General features: G+C 38.5%; 1 protein-coding gene across 8 annotated transcripts in view; it reads right to left on the bottom strand.

The window, feature by feature from the left end:
• Positions 1-3344: 3344 nt before the first annotated feature.
• UNC5D (unc-5 netrin receptor D) overlaps positions 3345-21359 on the bottom strand; it is a 571089-nt gene continuing 553074 nt past the window's right edge. For all 8 annotated transcript variants that reach the window (XM_001088208.5, XM_015145154.3, XM_015145153.3 and 5 more), the window contains one exon: positions 3345-9519. In XM_001088208.5, coding sequence (XP_001088208.2) covers positions 9315-9519 — 205 coding nt within the window. In that variant the 3' untranslated portion in view covers positions 3345-9314. The remainder of the gene's footprint in view (positions 9520-21359) is intronic.

Here is a 21359-nt window from a genome sequence, read left to right as displayed (position 1 = left end):
CACACCCTTTACAATGTGATGTTGCAGCAATTCTCATCTAGAAGTGGATTATATTTCCTTATCCCTTGAATGGGCAGGTCTTGTGGGTTATGTTAGCCATTAGAATATTGCAAAAAAGAAATGATGATATTCCAAGTGTAGGCTTCACAAGAAACTTCACACATCTCTTTTTCTGCCTTTACCATGAGAACACGTCCAGCCTAACCTATTGGACCATGAGGCACAAGGAGCAGAGTGTAGTCCATCCTATTGTCCTAAGCAAGGCCCCAGATGTGGAAGGATCCTAAACTGGAAGAACTAGGCCAGCTCAATCTTTCAATTAATTGTAGATACATGCCTGAATCCAATTGAGGTGAACCGTGCCAGGTTTAGCTCCCAGCTGAGCCATACATTTATGTGAATAATATATGGGTGTCATTTTAAGCCACAAATTCTAGGGTTTGTTATACACTGTTATTCTAGAAGTCACTTTATTAATAGACCACCTTTAGGTCTTAGCTCAATGGCAGCTTCTCCATGGAACTTTCCCTCACACAACACAATTGGGTTTCAGTGTTCCTCCTTTGTTTTATCTTAACAGTGCTGCTTTCCTTTTTCCTAACACTTTCTATTGGATGGTATAATAATCTCTTGAGTTGGAGATAGTGAGCTTCTTGAAAGCTGGGTTAATGTCCTAATTGTGAATGTCTGATTGTAGCAGAGAGGTCTAGCACACAGCAGATGATAGTGCTTGCGTAACTCTTTAATGTTTAATTTGTGCAAAAACTCATGGTTTTAAGGCCCTGGTGTCATCTGAAAACCAGAGAATGGATCACCTCATTGGTGGAGCACTTACTTTATTCAGGAACACTAACATTTAGACAAAAGGTGATTTGTCTTAGATATGCCTTAAACATGCATTTGCCTCATCATCAACTCTAAGTTCTTTCCTAAAATCATCCTATGTGGTATGAAAATATGGGACCTTACTAGGGTATTTTTAACTCACTTTATGAAGCATTAACCTTTACATTAGAAAATAAGTTGCATTTCACTTAATTCAGGGTAAGACATGTTTTTTTTTTTTTTCTTAAATAAATTTTAGGTATCAGAAAGATACTAACATTGAGTACACTATTGGTCCTGCTGTAACCTCACTATGTGTATATAACGAATACTCCAGGATGTATTGTTGTTCAGAAGCAAAACTAGCCAGAAAGAGTTGTAGATGTGTTTATGGTTAAAACAGCTCTTGAACACTTACTTTATGCCCTGTGAGCTGGATATGATTGTCATCTTTCAGAGATAGTCTCTTGGCCAAGGTCACAAATCCAAAGTGGGGACTCAGGATTCCCATCCAAGCCTATCTGCTTGCAAGCTCATTCTGCTAACTACTATGCATACCGCCTCTCTAAAATAAGATGAAAGTAAACCCTCACTGACTGTTTACTAAGGACCATGGAGTATGCTAATGGCTTTACATGAACCCTTTCATGTCATGTTTAGACTTTGGGGAGAATATACAATTCTCTTCTTATCCCTATATTATAAATGAAGCAGAAATCATTTTGCCTGACATCAAGTGCAAAATGATTGAGTCAAGACTTGAACACAGACTCTGCTATCATGGAGAAAATGCTAAATAACTATTTTTTGAGTGAATGAGTTAACCTCTGTCAGAATAAAATCAAATTCTAACAAATGTTCACTGTATAAAAAAAGCATAAATTCATCCAAACTAACTTAATCCATTCAGAATTAGTTCCTAACTCAATAAGGCAGCTTTTAAATGAAGATACAATTTTTTTTTGAATAGTTTATTACAGGTTCAAGCCAATCTGTTACGTTTTCATCCAGATGAACTAGTTACATCCAGATCTTTATGCTTGTCACATCATTCTTCTAGTTAAAATCTATTTTGAGGAACTCAAATTGGATTTACTTGCTCTAACTATTCAAATAATTCTGAGATTTGGGGTCTGGTTTTGCATAACTATAACTGAGTTACCTCGTTTAAGTTAATTTCAACTAATTTTCATTAGGCCAGTAGATTAAATATATTTTAATTAGCATCAAAGCTCTGCCTAATTTAAAGTGGTCAGAAAGAACTGTTGGAACTAAATGCAACCTCTTTGTAAATATTCTTATCTGTCCCTAGTAGTCCCATGAGAAAAAGAATTACATGGTCAACAGGGCTTAGGAAGTGCTGCATAGACTCCCCTCCTTCAGATCTATCATATACATAAATGTTTTCTTTTCTGAGACGGAGTCTCACTCTGTCACTCAGGCTGCAGTGCAGTGGCGTGATCTTGCCTCACTGCAACCTCTGCCTCCTGGGTCAGGCAATTCTCCTGCTTCAGCCTCCCAAGTAGCTGGGATTATAGGCATGTGCCACCACAGCCAGCTAATTTTTGTGTTTTTTTTAGTAGAGATGAGGCTTCACCATGTTGGCCAGGTTGGTCTTGAATGCTTGACCTCAAGTGATCTGCCGCCTTGGCCTCCCAAAGTGCTGGGATTACAGGCATGCGCCATGGCACCTTTATGTATATGTATCATATACATAAAGATTTTCAAAACCTTAGTGTAGAGAATATTTCATTTTACCTCATAGCTTTTAAAACTTAATTTGAAAAAAGAAATGTTGTCTTTATATGGAAATGGTATTTTTAAAAAAACTGGTTTAAATCAACTCTTGACCTTTTTAAAAAATTATAACCAATGAAACAGACCAGAAGCCACCTTTGGGTGGATCATTCTGGTTCAACTGGCTCTGACCTGTTCTCTAAGTTTGAAAAAATTATAACCAACTAGTTTAAATAGACCAGAAGCCATCTTTGGGTGGAACATTCTGGTTCAATTGGCTCTGGCCTAAGTAGTTATAAGTAAATTTGGGAGAGCTCTCAGCATTTTAAAACCACTTAAAACAGGTTTAATCAGCCACATGTATTTGCAGTGTACAACAATGTACCTATTAACATTTTCCCACAGAAGGGCAGAAAATGTTCTATACAGTCTGGAAAAATAGCCCAAGCATTTTGAGGAATAAGGTGATTGGTATTCCAGTATTCCAGTTATGGTATGCCTATGATGACCTTGGATTCTATAAAACTATATCCTAAGGAAGTGTGTGTGTATGTGTATGTACTGGGGTGGGGATGTTAGAAGACAATCTTCTTGTTTCCAGTAGCCTCACAACACTGCCTCGCTCTCAAGGCTTGAGCAAGAAATTTTGTTCCATATGTTAACAGGTATTTGGAAATTGTCCTTTTGGAGAGCATTCCAACTCCTGCTAGGACATTGGCAGGAGGTATACAAATCTCATCCTCATCGAGATTTCAAAGTGCCACTCACGTAGTATCCTAAAATGTCAATAAAAGACTCTTTATTCATAAATAACTGATATGCAGTAATTTACGTCTGTACATTTATCTCGAAAAGTCTGTAACCATCCAGTTTTTTTTTTTTTTTTGCAAACTCTACATAAAACATCCAAACCATCCATTTTGTTCAATACAATATAACACAGCTGTTTGGCATTACCAAATATATATGTATATATATTTATAGATATGTACATGTGCTGAAAAAGAAGCCAGTGCAGCCTTTTCTAAGAAGTCCATCCAAGTATTTACTGTACAACATTCAGAATTTACATTGATAATACAAGGCACAAAAAGTGTGGTATGAAGCCAAGGCTATGCTTCATTCAACCTCTCTCCTCTGGCTTGCTCACTCCTTCAGCTTCATGTCAAATTAAGTGTTCAGCCCTGCTTTATTTTATTTTATTTTTTGGCTTTGAACACATCAAATAAAAGTTGAGAGTGGTATGGGTTTGAGATGTGAATCACTTGAAAGAACACCCCCACGCACCTTCCCAAAATAAATGGAACAAAATGAAATCTGTTTTAACATCTTCCATGCAGAAATGGAGGTATGCAAGTACTCATATGTTTTGAGTTTGGGTCAGAAGATGAGCCAGTTTTCCTCTAAATGCTTAGGTTGGCAACGTTTCTAGGTTGAGACTTCCTGGAGTGCATGTACCAATCAGACATCATTATGAAGAATGGGTAATTCTGAGTCTTTATTCCAATTTGGAAAAGGAGAACATTGTTTTTCCAACCAGAAAAATCACAGATTCTGAGTGCTTTCCCACCTTTGTATAGAAAAGTTTCGAATGGGAGTGACCTACATAATCTAGCATAAACCTTCGAGGGTGTTTCTGATTGAAAGTTTTCAGTTACCCTCTGCTGAGGCTTATATTCCTGACACCTGACACAGGGTACTCTGTCTCTCAGCATCATTGGAACTAGCTAATGGAGGGATACTGGAATTATTAGGTCTATTTCTGATTGTAATGTCTGTGTTTCAGTAATGGGGTCATAAGACATGATATTCTGCTGACAAACTCCCCTCAAATATTGTCTCTCCTTTCTATGATTCACCAGAACCATAGTTAAATTTCCTCCTACATATATGAAAATTTAAGAGAATTACATAATTTGGCCAATGTTGGGATTTGAGTGTAAACAGCGCTTGAAATTAGTTAAATACTTTTTAGGGTTAGCAAAACTGGAGGCAAAAGGGCATTTCCATTGTAATCATGCCTTTTGTGAAAGTATTTTGACACGCATTCCCATTCATGCAAAGAACTACCTTACCAAATTTAGTAATATAGTCTATAATTCAAAGCTATAACTTTTTTGAAAAATAAATAAGATGGAGCCCTGCTGAACTCAATATTAGTAGTGGGGAAGGGAATTTTTAAGCTTAGGTGTAACAATGAAGCTTTCTGCCCTTTTTATCTTTGGGTCAGATGGAGGGCGGGTGCTAGGACATGAAGTTTAAATGTTACTGCCTTAGGTCCACCCAATGAGGACATTTCCAATCCATGATCTTCACAGCAAAAGGAAAAAGCAATGAGTAGCTGCTTCAAAAACCACAATTATTCTATGTGAGTTAAATTTCCTACTTCAGATCACGGTACTACACACTAGTGACTAACGGCCAGGTCTGATTTCCATCCCCTGTTACTTTTCGAAGAATTACAGTGTACAAGTTGCCATTTTGATGTCATGAATGACCCTGGAGTGGGGATGTGAGGAGTTCATGGTAGACACTGGCTCTCCTAGAATTGCTTTTGCAAAAACACCACATGCTGTCAATACAGCCAAACAGCTTTGTAACGGCAGCTTTTGAAAGAGCTTGGAACGTAAAAACACAAAATATGCAACACATCTAAGATTAGTAACATTTTCACTTTTGTGACATTGGACAAATACATTTTTGCTTGTAGTTCAGGAAAATTCTATGCAGACAAAACAGTGGAAACTACGGAAACGGTGGCCATTCAGCTTTTGGCTAAAGCATCGATTTTCAAATACAGCGCTATGGCAACTAACACCAAAGGCGAATACAATTGTGTCATTCTCTGTAGGCCAACATTTTGCTCTCCCATTTGCTGTGGCCATCACCTCTAGTCCAGTCAATGAGAGTTACTGAGGATTCAAACTCTGCAATGTTTCATGAGGAAACAATAAAAATGGGCCGCAGACAGTGGGCCAGAGAGGAAGATTTCTCAGCTCCTTCACGATTCCTGTGACCTTTACAGAGCTGGAACAAAGACCTCTGCTAGAACTTTGCCTTCAACACGTCTGATAGCTATATATCACTCAACACACTTACAGAGGGCAGAGGGACTAAGAAATTGAAGAGAAAATGGCTCAAAGGAAAAACAAAAGTGTATCAAGAGATTTTAAAACATTTTGAAATTCACAGATAAATTTGCCAGAAGTTTGGCAAGTAGAAAATACTATCTAAAACCAATTATCCTATTTTAATCATCTACATTTGTTTATCAATTCTGATGCTGAGAATGTTTCTCAAGGTAAATAGTTGCAATAAATCCAGAACATTTAATCCAAAGAGAACCCTGTTTTAGTGATTTGACTTAATATCCTCTCCCAAAGACAATTGAAAGAAAAATATAGAGACCTCGGCAAAAGACACCACCTGCAGTTGGAGATAAAAATAATAATTAAAAAGTTCTTCTCTTTAAAGAAGACTGTGTCAATTCTTTTTCATCTGTTACAAAAAGGCCAATAAAATTTTTGTGGGTATACATCTGAATTTTATGAGACTTCCTGCACTGGTAAATGAAGTCTGCATTTAAATCCATAGAGCAAGCTTCCTTTTGGCTTAAAGGATTTTAATGTAAACCAGTAAGAATGTACAAGCAATGTTGTAAAAACTGTAAATTAACTTTATGATGCTACAGTCTGGTGAAGTTGTGAAGTACACCATTTTGGTGGCATAATTTAAAGCCATATTTAAAGCATGACTATTAGACATAAATGCCTTTGAGTACTGAAAAAGACTTGGCATTGAGTGGAATATTTTTGTAAAAATTTTAAGTAACTTACCAAGTACTTGAGGCCACTTTTAATTTTGTTTCATTTTGCAATAGGACAGTAAAATTTCCAAATTAAGTCCTTGGATAGATGAGTAAATCTCTTTTAAGAGGGGCATTTGTGTTGTGACGGGCACATATTATAATAGGACTAAATTTAGGTCACAGTGAATAACTGAGTTCAAGTGTAAGCTAACTTTTTATCTGATCCGCAATTCCACCTCCTCCCCCACACCTTGGTTTGTAAATCTCACAAACATGGGTTCTCTTTGAAATTGTATTGTAACATACTGCGCAATCCTGACATGCAGTGACCACAGAATTTCATACATTTTTATAGAAATCCTATGTAGGATCCTAGCAGAAATAAGTAAAAGAGAAACATGAAGAAGAAACAAAACGGGCTGAAGGATGAATTTGATTGAACCGTAGGGTGAAGTCTGAGGTGAATTATGTTAACTTCTTCCTTTGTTATCCTATATGATATGATGTTCAAGTGTGTTTATAAAACCCAGGCCAAAGGAAAAAAAAAAAAAAATCCATGGGAGGGAACTCCAGACATTCAGGGATTGACAACAATCTCGTCTCATCCTAAAGTAATCTAGATAGATTTGAGGGAAAATCATTTAGAATTTTCATCTATTTAAAAATACTTAAAACGTATCAAACATCTTAAAAAAACAAACAAACAAAAAAACAAAAAGACCTGTGTAGATTCACAGAGTAGATGAAACAATTATAATTCCAATTAGAAGGGAAGAGGGAAAATGCTTAGGATGGTTTAAAACAAAAATCCTCCAAGATGGATTCTAACATAAGCTCTATAATGTGCTTTCTACAAGTTTTTACTCAACAGTGAATGCAGATTTCCTCTGCACACCACCCCATGCCAACCAACTTGTGACTGGTTGACCATCTACTCTCTCTTTCAGAAATTCTATCAGTGATGTCAGATGATTTACATTTTCATGCTGTTTATCTATTGTTTCCTAGAGGAAATAAATAAGTTAAGCACACTAGCAAAAGGGTGTTTTCCTGATCTTGATATGGTATTGTGAAAATATGCTTGACAGTTCTAAGATGATTTCTTTGTTCTATATCATAAGCCTTTGGTTCCTGAGAAAAGCGAGATGCTTTTGAATTACATGTAGCAAAGCCTTCTATCTAATATAGGGGACCACATATACCACACATTCAAGAGTTCTTCCATGCCTTACTCATGGTACCATAAATTCAACTCATCTTTAGGCCTTTTTCACGTGGCATGGAGATTCACAACATTATTATTATTTTTTTACAAGGGATCTACAAAAAAGTTGTTTAAAAAAAATGGATCATATCCCAACTGCCTAGTACTCCCCACCTCCCCCATTCCCTGATTACTTTTTATTTGAATGTAGCCAACTCTAAGTAGCTGACTAGCTGCCTTGTGGTTTGTCTGGGTCCTTGACTTTGGTTGTCCTGATTGTGAATAGCAAATTAAAATATCCACCAGAAGATGAGCAAGAACAAATCTGTTTATCTTTAGTCTACCAGGACATCTTGTCAAAAATGATTTAATAGGATAAAAAGATGGAGTAAAGTGATAAGATGAGGGTCATGAATTATCTGTGGATTTCCATCCTCCACAATATCACTGCCTCCTAATATAAAAAAAAAAAATCATAGAGCAATAGCCATATGTTAATGGTTCTATAGAGAAAGCATATTCAGGGAGACTGAATAGTCATAGCATGAAGGCTCCCTGAACAATGCATGTGGTTTCAGGGACACTGTGTAGAGGTATTCCTCAAGTCTATTTACTCGGATATCATTTAGAGCAACGACTATCTGCTAATTTCCCAAGAGGTAAAATGAGGATCACATATAGCCTTACTGAGAGATTCTGTGATGACATAGGACCAACATGTTAGACAATTTCAAGAATCTGGATTGAAAAATACAGTCGAACTCATTTTCTTGTAACAACAATGCTAGAGAACTAGATCAACACATGCCTCCTGGAATTATAGCTGATTTGAGGCCTATGACATCTGCAGTTCATGTGTATTTGCATCTGCTTTAATCTCTCCTGTCTCCATATCCATGTAATAAGCTGTGTTCTAATAGCACTCAGCAATTTGAGTAGCTTAGATGGGAATAGAGATGGTCCCGCTTTGTTTCGTTAGAAAAAACAACTTTCCATATTGACAAGTTTAATTATGCTCCTTAATACCTCTCTACTGCAAGAGGTAAGGAAGAGGAAGAAAGAATAAGGGTAGATTTGTCTCAGGAAAAAAGTAAAAGGTGGAGTACACTATAAGAACTAGTTTGTGGTCTGTCTTACCTCTCCATTTTGTCTCCATTAAGTGGCTAGAAGAGACAGGGAGCTGGTGCTGGTGTGATGTGCTCAGATTCTAAATTCAATGCCCTCCTTGACGTTGTTGAAGTCATACAATTGGGTTGGAAACCCTGTTTCACATCTATAAGCCAGTTTTATAATGATTTCTGACATCACAGATGCCAGTTGGTAGAAAACTCTGACAATCTAGTACCAGAATCAGCTGGCCTTTTGGGGCACATCATTAAAAACCTGTTTCAAAACATGCACTTAATCAATCTCTGCCTTCCCAGCATTATTGTAGCTCATCTTTTCCCACAGCTACTTCTGCTCTCACTTTCATCCTTGCCACTACAAATCTGAGGAGTTAACCCAAACGTGCATTCCAAGGAGATCATAGAGCCCTCTTATATGTAAGAGAGCTTGTACTTTTCGCTATTAACATGTTTTACCTATATAAAATTTAGTTTCTTCCCAGGGGAGTCTCACTGATTGTAAATGAAGGCTGAATTCCCCCAATGCCATTGGGCAGAAAGCGGCCTCTTTCTTTCCCACTTAAAGCAAATGTCCCCAAGCTGGCCATCACTCTGTCTCATGGGAGGAAGTGGACTAGAGTCCATTTTGCCTGCTGTAGTTGAAGTCGGCTTCATCAAGCTGGGATTCTGAAATGTTTGAGAGTTTCGTGTGTGTCCTCCCAATCTCTTCAAGGGCACAGGCCAGGGAGTCAAGATCACCATCATGCTGATGACGAGCTTCCCACAGGTTCAAAATGACAGCAGATGGGCTACTTTGTGTAGCAAAATAAGATAAATTCCTAGATGGAGAGAGTTAAACAAAAAGAAGAACAAAACAAAACATGAAAATAAAGGAATAAACACCAATCATCATAAGAGAATTAAAACGAATTTTAATAGATATTTTTACAGAAGGGATAAAAAGCTTATAGTAAGGCAGGTCTGGGGCAGTCTAATTTGTATCTCAACACTCAATTGAAACTGGGTTGTGGAATGTTACCAATAACCTTATCATCTCCCGAGTCTTGTTTTGCCTTCCTTGTTTGTTTTGTCTTGTTTCTTTTACAGACAGGGTCTTGTTCTGTCACCCAGGCTGGAGTGCAATGACACAATCATAGCTCACTGGAGCCTTGACCTCCTAAGCTTAAGTGATCCTCCTGCCTCAGCCTCCCAAAATCTTGGGATTATAAGCATGAGGCACCACATTTGGACCCAAGTCTTTTGGGTCCTCACTTTCCTTGAACTGTGTGTGTGTGTGTGTGTTTGCCTCTTGACCATCCCCTTGACATTCTCTATTTCATTAGTTTATGTCATACTTTCACTCATTCCTATTTTTTCAAAATATTTGACCCATGTCTACTCTGGCAAACATAAGGGCTTTCAAGGTTTCATCTTTGATTACTTCTTGTTCTTTCCTTTGTCAGTGGGCTTATATACTAAATAGAGTAGCTATCAAACAACGTAGATAGTATTCTAAATCTATACCTCCAATCTTTAAGTTAACGTGAGCTAATCACAGATCTCTAAATGGCCTTGGGATTGTTTCAATTATAGATGCCTCTACCTCCACAAACGCAATGCATCAGAAACTGGCATCTCCGTGCCTCCAAACTGGTCCTCCTTCTAACTAGAACAAGTATCCCAGTATGTATAACCATCTTTCTAATCTTTCACACTAGACCATTTGTTTTTGATTCTTCCTTTTATATTTTTTTCTTTTTAGCATGCTCATCAGCTTCTCCATTGTTCTCCATGTTTACTACCTATACCTAATTTACACTCTATCACTTTATGGTCTAAATCACAGCAAAATCTTTAGTTTTTCCAAATTCAAATATATCCTGCATTCTATTTCCTCAGTCATGAAATATCTACTCTAGTTGTTTTCAATGACTTCTTTGGTCTGGCCTTGATCTAGCTATGGATATTGATATAAATATCCATAGCTAGACATGGATATCCCTAATATATATACACACACACACACATATATATGTATATGTGTGTGTATATGTGTGTGTGTGTGTGTATGTATGTGTGTGTATATATATATATATATATATAGTCTTTTCTCCTACTCAAGTCTTATTTTGCTCTTTGAACCACTGACCCTGACTTAGGTAACACTTTGCTTCTTGCTTTAATTTAGTCCATTCTGTTCACTAGGAAGGTCCACTTCCTCCCTTTATCCTATTTATCAAGATCATATGCAGCCACAAATGGACAAGTTTAATTATGCTCATTGATACCTCTCTACTGCAAGGGGCAACGAAGAGGAAGAAAGAACAAGGGTACATTTTTCTCAGCAAAAAATGGTTCAGTTTTTTGTGTGTGTCTCAATGGTTCAAAATCCCAATGGTGTTTGGCCGTGTCCAATGGTTCAATTCTCATCTCCTCTTTTCCCAAAATGATTTATGTCTTCTCTGAACTCTTTTTACGCTTGTACTTAACTTTCATGTGAAAAAAATGCTTATATATTTCGTGTGTGTGTGAGTGTGTGTGTGTGTTTTAGTTCTGTCTTCCCAATTTGACCACAAACACCTGAAGGGTAAGGATCATATCTATTGATTTTCTGAATCTGCTACAGCACTTATGATAATACTACGACAGGTGTTTATTCAACATTCTTCAGCCAAGTAATTGATTCCTACAATGCTTTTTAAGATGACATGGTATCTTCAGTAAAAGCATGGTAATCTTTAGGACAATAACTTTTCTATGATGAAGACAAAACACAAAAGATTAAAGATCACTGTTTTTCACAGGGACTTTCACAGTAAGGATAGAAATGTCATCTCTGGTAAATTCTGATGAGTTGAAAAGATTTTCCAGAGCCAGCCAAGTATTTCCTATTTTGAGGATGGTATTACTTTCCCTCACCACACCCAGCTTATGGTCACAAAGGGCACTGATGTAGAGTGAAGCACTCGGACGACAGACAAGCTTTTAAGGATGAGTTGCCATTTACAAGAGCCACAGATGCATGCACACACACACACAGTAATTCTGAGTGAATAAAGTGCTATTTTATTCAAAGGTCTTAAGATCCTGTTTATAGTCAGTTGGTTCCCAAATAGCACTACAAGTATGTTCCACTAATAGACATCTTTAATTGTGAAATAGAAAAGGCCAGCTTAAAAACATTCTCTCTAGTTTTTCTTTTGTCTTTTCTTTCCTTCCTCCTTTTCTTTTTTCTTTAATGGTTATTCATTTCTATACTAATAGAAATGGCAAAGCAAATCCTGCTTAAGTAGTTGAAGGGATCCGAGTTCCTCTTATTAAAGAAATTTGTTTTGGCTGAGTATGGTAGCTCAAGCCTATAATGTCAGCATTTGGGGAGACCCAGGTGGGAGAATCACTTGAGGCCAGGAGTTCAAGACCAGACTGGAAAACACAGCAAGACCTCTGTCTCCACAAAAATAAAATAAATTAGCCAGGGTGCAGTGGTGCACACCTGTAGTCCCAGCTACTCAGGAGGCTCCGGTAGGAGGATCATGTAAGCCCATAAGTTCAAAGCTGCAGTGGGCTATGATTGTACCACTTCATTCCAGGCTGGGCAACAGTGAGACCCTGTCTCAAAAAAAGACAAAAACAAAACCGAACAACTTTGAGTATAGGCACTTGTTCCTTGTCATGTAGAGATGTTTGTAGGGAAAGTTGCAATATACTCCTACAAACACTGTCAACAAAACCCAGGTAGAAGGCAAACTGAAAGAACAGCTAGGAGAGAGGCAAACTGAGAGACAAGGCCTGAGTGGGCTATGGGTCGCCTGTGTGACAATCTTCTTTTATATCCATCATGAGAATGATGACCATGGACATTCTTTTGTTTCTAGCATGGGTAAATGATTCTTTATGATCTCTATTGTTGTTTTAAAAACAACAGCTACAATGACAAAACAGCAGTACTTTCTCCTTATTAAGGATTTATATTTACATTTTGTATTTGCCATTGAACAACAATGAACTTTTGCCCTATGGGAATTACTAGAATCTTTGTGATCCTACTATCTTAAAAGTTAACAGTCTATTCTATACCGGGGTTGACAAACTTTCTCTGTAAATGACCAGATAGTCAATGTTTTTGGTTTTGGGGACCACATATGCTCAGTGTTGCTGCTACTCTACTCTGCCTTGGTATTGCAAAAACAGAAACAATATGTTAAGTGAATAAGCGTGGCTGTGTGCCAATAAAACTTCATGTGGCACACTGATATTTGATTGTCACACAGATTTCATGTGTGGCACAATATTACTCTTTTGACTTTTTTTCAGACCATTTAAAAATGCGAAAACTATCCTTAGCTCATGGGCTGTATACAAGCAGGTGGTGGGTCAGATGTGGCCTGCAGGCCACCATGCTGACCTCGCTCCTCTGCTGTCTTATAACCTAAAGTAGGTTTCCATAGCTAGTAGTGATTTGAAAGAATATCAGGTGGAACTTCCTGCATTTGAAATAAGCAAGTAGATGGCCAAAGTTGCTGAATCTCTAGCTCTGTGTCCTGCCTCAGGCACTCTGAGAACTTTATCCTAGGTAAATGTTTGGGGATCTTTGACATTTCAAGACATGACAGGAACACCAGGGCATAAAAACGCAATAACAGAACTGTTAGAGAAGCATAAAAAGTAGGTTTTGAGGCTTCTGATGAATCATTGTCTTAACACAATATTAAAAATATTGGTGAGTACACCTGCCTCAAGGAAGAGAAGGACCGGAGAATGACTCCTGCCAGTCACATGGTTCTGAAAAGTCCCGCAAATGTCCTGATTTGTGGAATAGGCACCCACGGCTAAAGGAAGCTAAATGATCAAAAGAGGCAGAAATATAACTCTCTTGGCACAGATCTCTGAACATATTGTAGCAAGTGAAATGTGCTCCCCAAAGCAAATTTTAAATTTATACTTGAATTTACACAAGCACATTCAGCACAACATAAATCTCAAATTCCGCTAAATTTTAATACATACACAGAAGAATGTATTGGTCTTATTAAAAATAGTAGAATCAGCTTTGCAGTTAACAGATATCCTATTGTGAGAAAACATTTAAATGGTATTTTAAATGCCATTTTCAAGACATTATAAATCTAAGCACTACGAATGTAACAAACCACACAGCTCATGCACCTAGAAGGTCGCGATAAGTGAACAGAATGTAGAGGAGGGGTCAGTCCATAACAGGGAAGAAAGTTTCATTATTGGGAAATCAAAACTTAAGCGGGGAATGTGACAGGGTATAACCTTATAAGGAGGATAATGAAACTTAGGTGACATCCAGGAAGATTGTTCCCATAGTACTGGAGCAATGAGGAACTGGAGGAGGGACTTGTGTGCTAGGAGATAAATTACCTTCTGTAGCTGCCCCAGGTATGCCTGTCTACCAGACACCTGATCTTGCAAGACCGCTATTAAAAAGTCTCACTTTCTCTGTTCTTTGTGCCTCTGAGTCTATTCTTTGGGTTTGGACGGGTGAGCGTGTTTCTCTCGCTATTAAACTACATTTATCTGTTTACAATAGAATAATATATAGGCTCAGCATGATGGCTCATGCCTGTAATCCCAGCACTTTGGGAGGCCGAGGTGGGCAGATCACCTGAGGTCAGGAGTCCGAGACCAGCCTGACCAAAGCCCTGTCTCTACTAAAAATATAAAAATTAGCTGGGATGGTGGCAGTTGCCTGTAGTCCCAGCTACTTGGGAGGCTGAAGCACAAGAATTGCTTGAACCCAGGAGCAGAGGTTGCAGTGAACCAAGATTGCACCACTGCATTCCAACCTGGGCGACAGAGCAAGACTTCATCTCAAAAATATATATACACATATACCTAAAATCTCAATGCAATAGGCTACTTCTCAAAGAGAGTTGAATTATTTTGCTGCTTACATGCGTGCAAATGCATTATGATTTTATGAAATTGGTATACAATGTATCTATCTCATCTCCTTGTGAAATTATTTGGATCCTATTCTATGTGACCCATTTCTCCTCATCATGCTGGTGCATTTGGACACCGGCAGGTAAATGTACACACCATTCAGGGAACGTTGTTAATACAGTACTACAAAACAGAATTCACAGCAATAGTTGATTTTAAGCAATTTCCTGAGTGCTTGATTTTTTTTTTCTTGAAATGGAACCAGAACATTAGCAAAAATAGTAATCCTGAATATTCAGATAGATGCCTGAAAATGAAACTTTTTTTCTTTGACAAATTTTTAAGGAAGTGAATACTTACTACCTTCATCTTAGATGCTTCAGATTGTTAACTTTTTTATGCATTGATTCCAGGGAACCTTTTGATATAGCCTTTTCAAATTCTAATCAATGGAGGTAATTCTGAAAACTAAGATTTATTTTTTGCAGTGTCATTAAGATGTTATATAACATGCAGATGTAAATGAGCTACTCTCTATTTTTTATTTATTAATTATTTTAGTTTTGAGACAGAGTCTCATTCTGTCTCCCAGGCTGGAGTGCAGTGGTGTGATCTCAGTTCACTGCAACCTCCACCTCCCAGGTTTCAGCAATTCTTATGCTTCAGCCTCCCGAATAGCTGGGATGACAGGCATGTACCACCATGTCCAGCTAATTTTTATATTTTTAGTAGATATGGGGGTTTGCCATGTTGCACAGGCTGGTCTCGAACTCCTGGCCTCCAGTAATCAGCCCATCTTTGCCTCACAAAGCGCTGAGATTACAGGTCTCAGCTGTTGTGCTTGGCCTAAACAATCTAATCTCTAAATTTTAGGAATTCACTTTAGCATCATTTTGTCTTCAATTCATTTCCCTAAGCCCTATAGACTCAATGACTTTATCTTTTCCTTTGGAACTCTGAGTGAGCACAGATAAACTGTAAAATACAGAGACAAGCAGATTAAACCTTAGGCGAAGACAGCTGAATACATTCATCTATGTAAGTTCATTGAGTACTAATGGTTTATTAAATTTAATTTTGTTTTCTTGAGCTTAAATGCTTTCTATACACCTGAGTTCCAGGGGATTTGTTTTATTACCATGATTAATTTCATCTTTCTGAGACTTCTCTATCTCCATCCCTTGGCTTCAATTAAAAGCCCATGCTTTATGTAGAAGCCAGGACAGAACTGGAAACTTCTGAATCTTGACCTTACCAATTTCACCTGCTAGACATAGACCAACTTACAATGGTGGATATGAGTTAAAACCCAAATTTTTATATAGAGTCTTAATTTTCAGAATGTATCTTTAAACTAATAACCTTGTTAAAATAATAAAACCTTAGATTTGAGGATTTTTGGAAATAGTTATTGAGCCTTCTGTTTTTTTGTTTTTTTTTTTTTTTTGGAGATATAAAGGTGGGGTAGAGAATTGAGGAACCATGATAGAATTCTGCCTTATAGGTCTTTATAAATTATTGCAACACAGGGCTAATTTTATGAAAAGGAAAAGTGGCTAGAGATACCACCCTTTCTTTAGGACTGTGAAAGCTTTCAGATCTTCCCAAATCCCTGAGTATTCAAATGCAAATGTTTTAGGGACTAGCACATCTAAATCCTCCATCAGTTAACAAAGAGATTAGATAACAGGAATGGAGAGGAAGGCACAGGCTCAGGCTCTGTCTTAGCCCTGGGGAGGTACACTGAAGAGCTACCAAGGGCACCTTGTACTTCCAGGTGGAGTCAGCCCAGCTCAGCATTCTGAGTCTGTAAGGGCCTCGCTTTCATTCAAAATTCCAGATAACAAAGCTTTTATTTCAGTTACTCAGAACCATGGTACCAGGAGGAAAATCTACCTATTTGCAAGCTGTAAAGCTCTTCCCATGACTGCTTGTGAGAATGAATTTCATACTGAAATATACCAGGAGATCACATTTGAGTTGCAGCCCTACATCCTTAGCAGAGAAGTCACCTCAACCCAGGTACATGAAATAATTTCCTTCAGAATTTGGGCTTTTGCCCAACACTTTCAAATATAAGGGAGCAGTTGTACCTGTGACATGAGGGCAGCAAGTTTAACTGTTTAGAAATTGTTGCTACTTACATATGACTCTTTTTTTTTTTTTTTTCCAAGATAGGGTCTCACTCTATTGCCCAGGCTGGAGTGCAGTGGTGCGATCATAGCTCACTGCAGCTTTGACCTCTCAGGTTCAAGTGATCCTCCTGTCTCAGACTCCCAAGTAGCTAGGACCACAGGTGAGCATCACCATGCCTGGCTAAATTTTTTAAAAAAATTATTTTTGGTAGAGATGGGGTCTTACTATGTTGCCAGGGCTCACCTTGAGCTCCCTGAGATCAAGTGATTGTCCCATCTTGGCTTCTCAAAGTGCCGGGACTATAGATGTGAGCCACCATGCCTGGCCACTGTTTTTAATTTAGCTATTAAAAAGCGTATTTTTAAAAGATCTTCTGGGCCAGGCACAATGGCTCACGCTTGTAATCCCAGCACTTTGGGAGGCCGAGGAAGGTGGATCACAAGGTCAGGAGTTCAAGACCAGCCTGGCCAACATGGTGAAACCCCATCTCTACTAAAAATACAAAAAATTAGTCGGCCGTTGTGGCAGGGGCCTGTAATCCCAGCTACTTGGGAGGCTGAGGCAGGAGAATCGCTTGAACCCAGGAGGCAGGGGTTTCAGTGAGCCTAGATGGCACCATTGCACTCCAGCCTGGGTGGCAGGGTGAGGCTCCGTCTCAAAAAAAAAAAAAAAAAAAAAAAAAAAAAAAAAAAAAAAAATCTTTTTGAGTAGTCTGTCAGTACAAAAGGTAAAAAACAAAGTTAAACTGCCTGTAATAAATTGGAAAACATCATTACAAAATTTATAATCCTACTATATACCTCCAGATAGAGAATTGAAACACAGTCATAATGGAAAAATATTAATATCTCTGCTATCGTTTTAATTGTCTAATTTAATGAAAGCCTCTTATGTGACCAAAACCAACCTTCCATATGCCTCTTTAAATGCAAATAGAAGAGAAAAGCCATTTATCTTCAAGAGCAGTAGTTGAACACACCATAAGCATTTGCCCCATTCATCAAGCTTTCATCCCCAAACTTCAACTTCACTAGGTAGTCAACAAGCAGCAAAGCAGCCCGCAGGATAAAGCAAGCCAGTGTTGCAGTTTTAAAGACTAAGCAAGAGATGAGCACTGTATAGTTCCTGCTGTCCCCCCGGGATCTTCCAGTGAGAGGAAGCTGGCATGGAAAACCCGAAAGGGAAGGACATGGGCACCTGAAAACATGCTGAGTTCCAGTCTGCCTTGTTCTAAAAGTGGTGCATTAATTATTTCAGGCCAATTAATTTGGCAATAAAATTTCCCTCATCATTATCCTTTTACTTATTTCATTATCTGGTTCTTGGAAAAAAGCAAGAATTCTTTTTTTGGAAATGTATGAGAGCCCTGGATCCTTGAGGACTGTCTGTTGCCAAATGAGAACAGAGTCGGTTGTAGTCCCTGTTTTCAATTCTCCAGTTTCATTCCTGACAGGCAGGATAAGCCTATAACAGTTTCTCAATTTGGGAAATGAAAAGATGATAAAACCTCACAAATAATTGAAAAGAAACAGTTAATCACTTAAAGGACACTAATAAATTAGATACAATCATTCCTAGGATTTTACAGTCTCAAATTATGTAAACATCCTTATTCAGATGTACTGACATTGTTAACTTTTTTCAGTACTATTTGAAACAGCATTTGTGAAGGGGACTATTTAGGCTATAAAGGGATTTTGGCATGCCTGTCTTTTCTGAAAACATTCGTTTATAGGAAGGAAACCTTTTCCTTCAAAGCCTAGTGCGCGCGCGCGCGCGCGCGCGCACACACACACACACACACACACACACACTGCCACCCACCCACACTGCCACCCACCCACACTGCCTAGAAGAAATGTGACACCCCTTGTCAGCATTCCCTGGAGCTCACAGTGGGAGCATAACTTTAGTTCTCTTGCAGGAACATAAAAAGTTTATTTTCCACATTGTCTTTAGGATGGGCACCTGCCACTTAGAAACCATATACAGCTTGTTCATGGCTAAGTGTGTCCCAGAGCTGTCTGTGTTCAGCTTCATATTAGCGGGCAGTTTCATGAGTCATTGGCTTTGACAAAATGAAGCCCAAATCTCTACCACTTTGCTGTGTTGGGTCCCTCTGGCTTCATGGCAAGGACTTTTTAATTTTGGACCCTGCGTAAGTCCACACTGGACCAGAACCAAAAAAATCTGATTTGGGCTTCATTGTATTTTTGACCACAACGACCTACGTATAATACTATCTCCCTATCCAATCATTCTTCTTAGAAGAGTCATCTGGTTTCTAGAACCAGGTAATAAAACTTGACAAGTAAATAAAAGGAAATAGTTAATCACTTAAAATATTTTCTCATAAATTAGATAAATCATTCATAGGATTTTAATTTCTCAAATTATAAAAACATCCTTACTCAGATATTCTGACATTGTCAGCTTTCTCAGTACTACTTAAGACATGAAGGCTGATGTTTTTGGAAATGGCAGCCTCACACCCATTATTTGAAGGTTAGAATGTGTTTTCTAACCTGCAGAACCAAGAAAGCTTAGTTTAGTGTGATCATAGTAAATCCCCAAACACAAGAATGAAAATACCTAGAGCCCACGGTCACCACGTAACCACACTTAGTGATCTGCCTGTGAAGCCGGTGCTCTGTCTGCATCTTGTACTCATCTTCTTCTCTTTTTTCCTCCCTTCTTCCTTCACTTCAAAGAAACCTGGCTCTAGGATTCTGCTACCTCAGGTGAGTTCTCAACAGTTATTCAGAAACAGATTGCTAAGCTGCCTTAGGGCCTTCCTCCATCCTTTCCCTCCACCTTCTGGCCATCTCACTGTTCCTTTGCATTCAATGAATAGGATGGACAGAGGAAATGAAAAGATAGCACCTCAATGAGAGAAGATTCTGTTTCTCATTAAAGGCCCTGTTAAAAGATTTCATAGGAAACAAATTATAGCACAGCATGTCAGCCATGAGATATGAGGAATTTCACGTATACAGTTTTTACACCATAACCCATTAACTCTCAAATCTGAAGTGTGTTTGAAACATTTTAACTAGCAGACCAATAAGAAATATGTTTTCCCAGGGAAGTGCTTATACATGTTCAAACAAATATACTATTGAGGAGGGCACTGGGAAAAACTGTTAATAAGATATCATTTATCTGCTGCTTTCCATTTTGGAATCTTTTCTTCCAATGTGGCGGCCTCCCCTCTACTCATCTGCCCATATCTCATGGATCTCTTCCCATCTCATGAATCTGTTCCCATAGCAACTTTTGGTCAAGCTGGCTGTGTTTTCACAAGGGTTTCTGGAATATGAAAATTAGGAGGCATCACAGAAGAATGATCTAATAGTAGAATTTCAGGTACTGTTAAGATCTGAGGGAAAAGACACGAATCTTCCAAAATATCAGCCATGTAGCCTGTTTTAAGACTCACTTTCAAGATCCCTTGATGCTTGTTCATATCAATTCTGTTTATTAGGAAGCAGGTTTTTAGGGTCAAGAACACTCCCCTGGCTAGGCGTGGTGGCACATGCCTGTAATCTTAGCACTTTGGGAGGCCGAGGCAGGAAGATTACTTGAGACCAGGAGTTCGAGACCAGCCTGCCCCACATGGTGAAACCCCATCTCTGCAAAAATACAAAAACTAGCCAGGCCTGGTGGCTCATGCTTGTAATCCCAGCTACTCTGGAGGCTGAGGCAGGAGAATCGCTTGAACCCAGGAAGTGGGGGTTGCAGTAAGCTGAGATTGTGGCACTGCACTCCAGCGTGGGCAACAGAGAAAGACTCCATCTCAAAACAAACAAAAGCCACTCTCCTGTGAAAGAGTTCATATCATTCATTAGAAAAATATTTATTGAATAACCCCCAAGTAGATGGTCCTCTCTCCATACGTTTAACTGTAATTAAAAAATAAAAAGTATCTAAAAAATACAAAGCACTGTGGAAGTTTAGATATGGTGGAACACTTCCATGTAAAGCAGTTAGTTTCCAACATTTAATTTGTTAAGTCCTCTGCATTGCTCCCTACCACCTACCCCCTGCATGACCAATTCCTTATTTTACATCTACCAATCACAGGTGGCCAAGAGTGTTGAAATGGAGTTATTACAGCTGAATTTTCAGAATAAATGTGCAATCTCAGCTTTGAAATGCAGCAAGTATGAACTCTGAGTAATAGTCAAAGTTTGCTCACAGAATCTATAACTGCAACTGTTATCTATGACATTCTTTGCTAGGCTGTGTAGCTTATTTAGTGTGATCCATATGCCAGGCGAGCGGCAAGGCCACCTGTGTTGCCAGCCGTACAGCACACACTCCTGACATTTCTCGCATCCTCATCGACTGCTAAGCTTTTAACTTTACATTCCCTGTCTTTTCTTTCCTATTCAGATCTAAGTAGAAACACGATTGGCAAAAAGGCGTATCATCATCGGTGACATTTGCATTTACCAAAAGGAGGGTAAGAAAACATTGTCACTGGCAATAAAGTAAAAGCAAATGTTTTCTTCCACTTGTTTTGAAAGTCTTCCTTAATGATTTGAGGGCAGTAGTTTTACTAGCTTTTAAACGCTTTTTGGAATTGGATGGAGGGGAAGAGCCAGGCGAAAGTGTTGTCACAAGATCA

This window comes from Macaca mulatta, chromosome 8 (assembly GCF_049350105.2).
Source record: "Macaca mulatta isolate MMU2019108-1 chromosome 8, T2T-MMU8v2.0, whole genome shotgun sequence".
Lineage (NCBI taxonomy): Eukaryota > Metazoa > Chordata > Mammalia > Primates > Cercopithecidae > Macaca > Macaca mulatta.
Note: the sequence above shows the minus strand (reverse complement) of the source record. Positions and strands in the feature narration are given on the sequence as shown.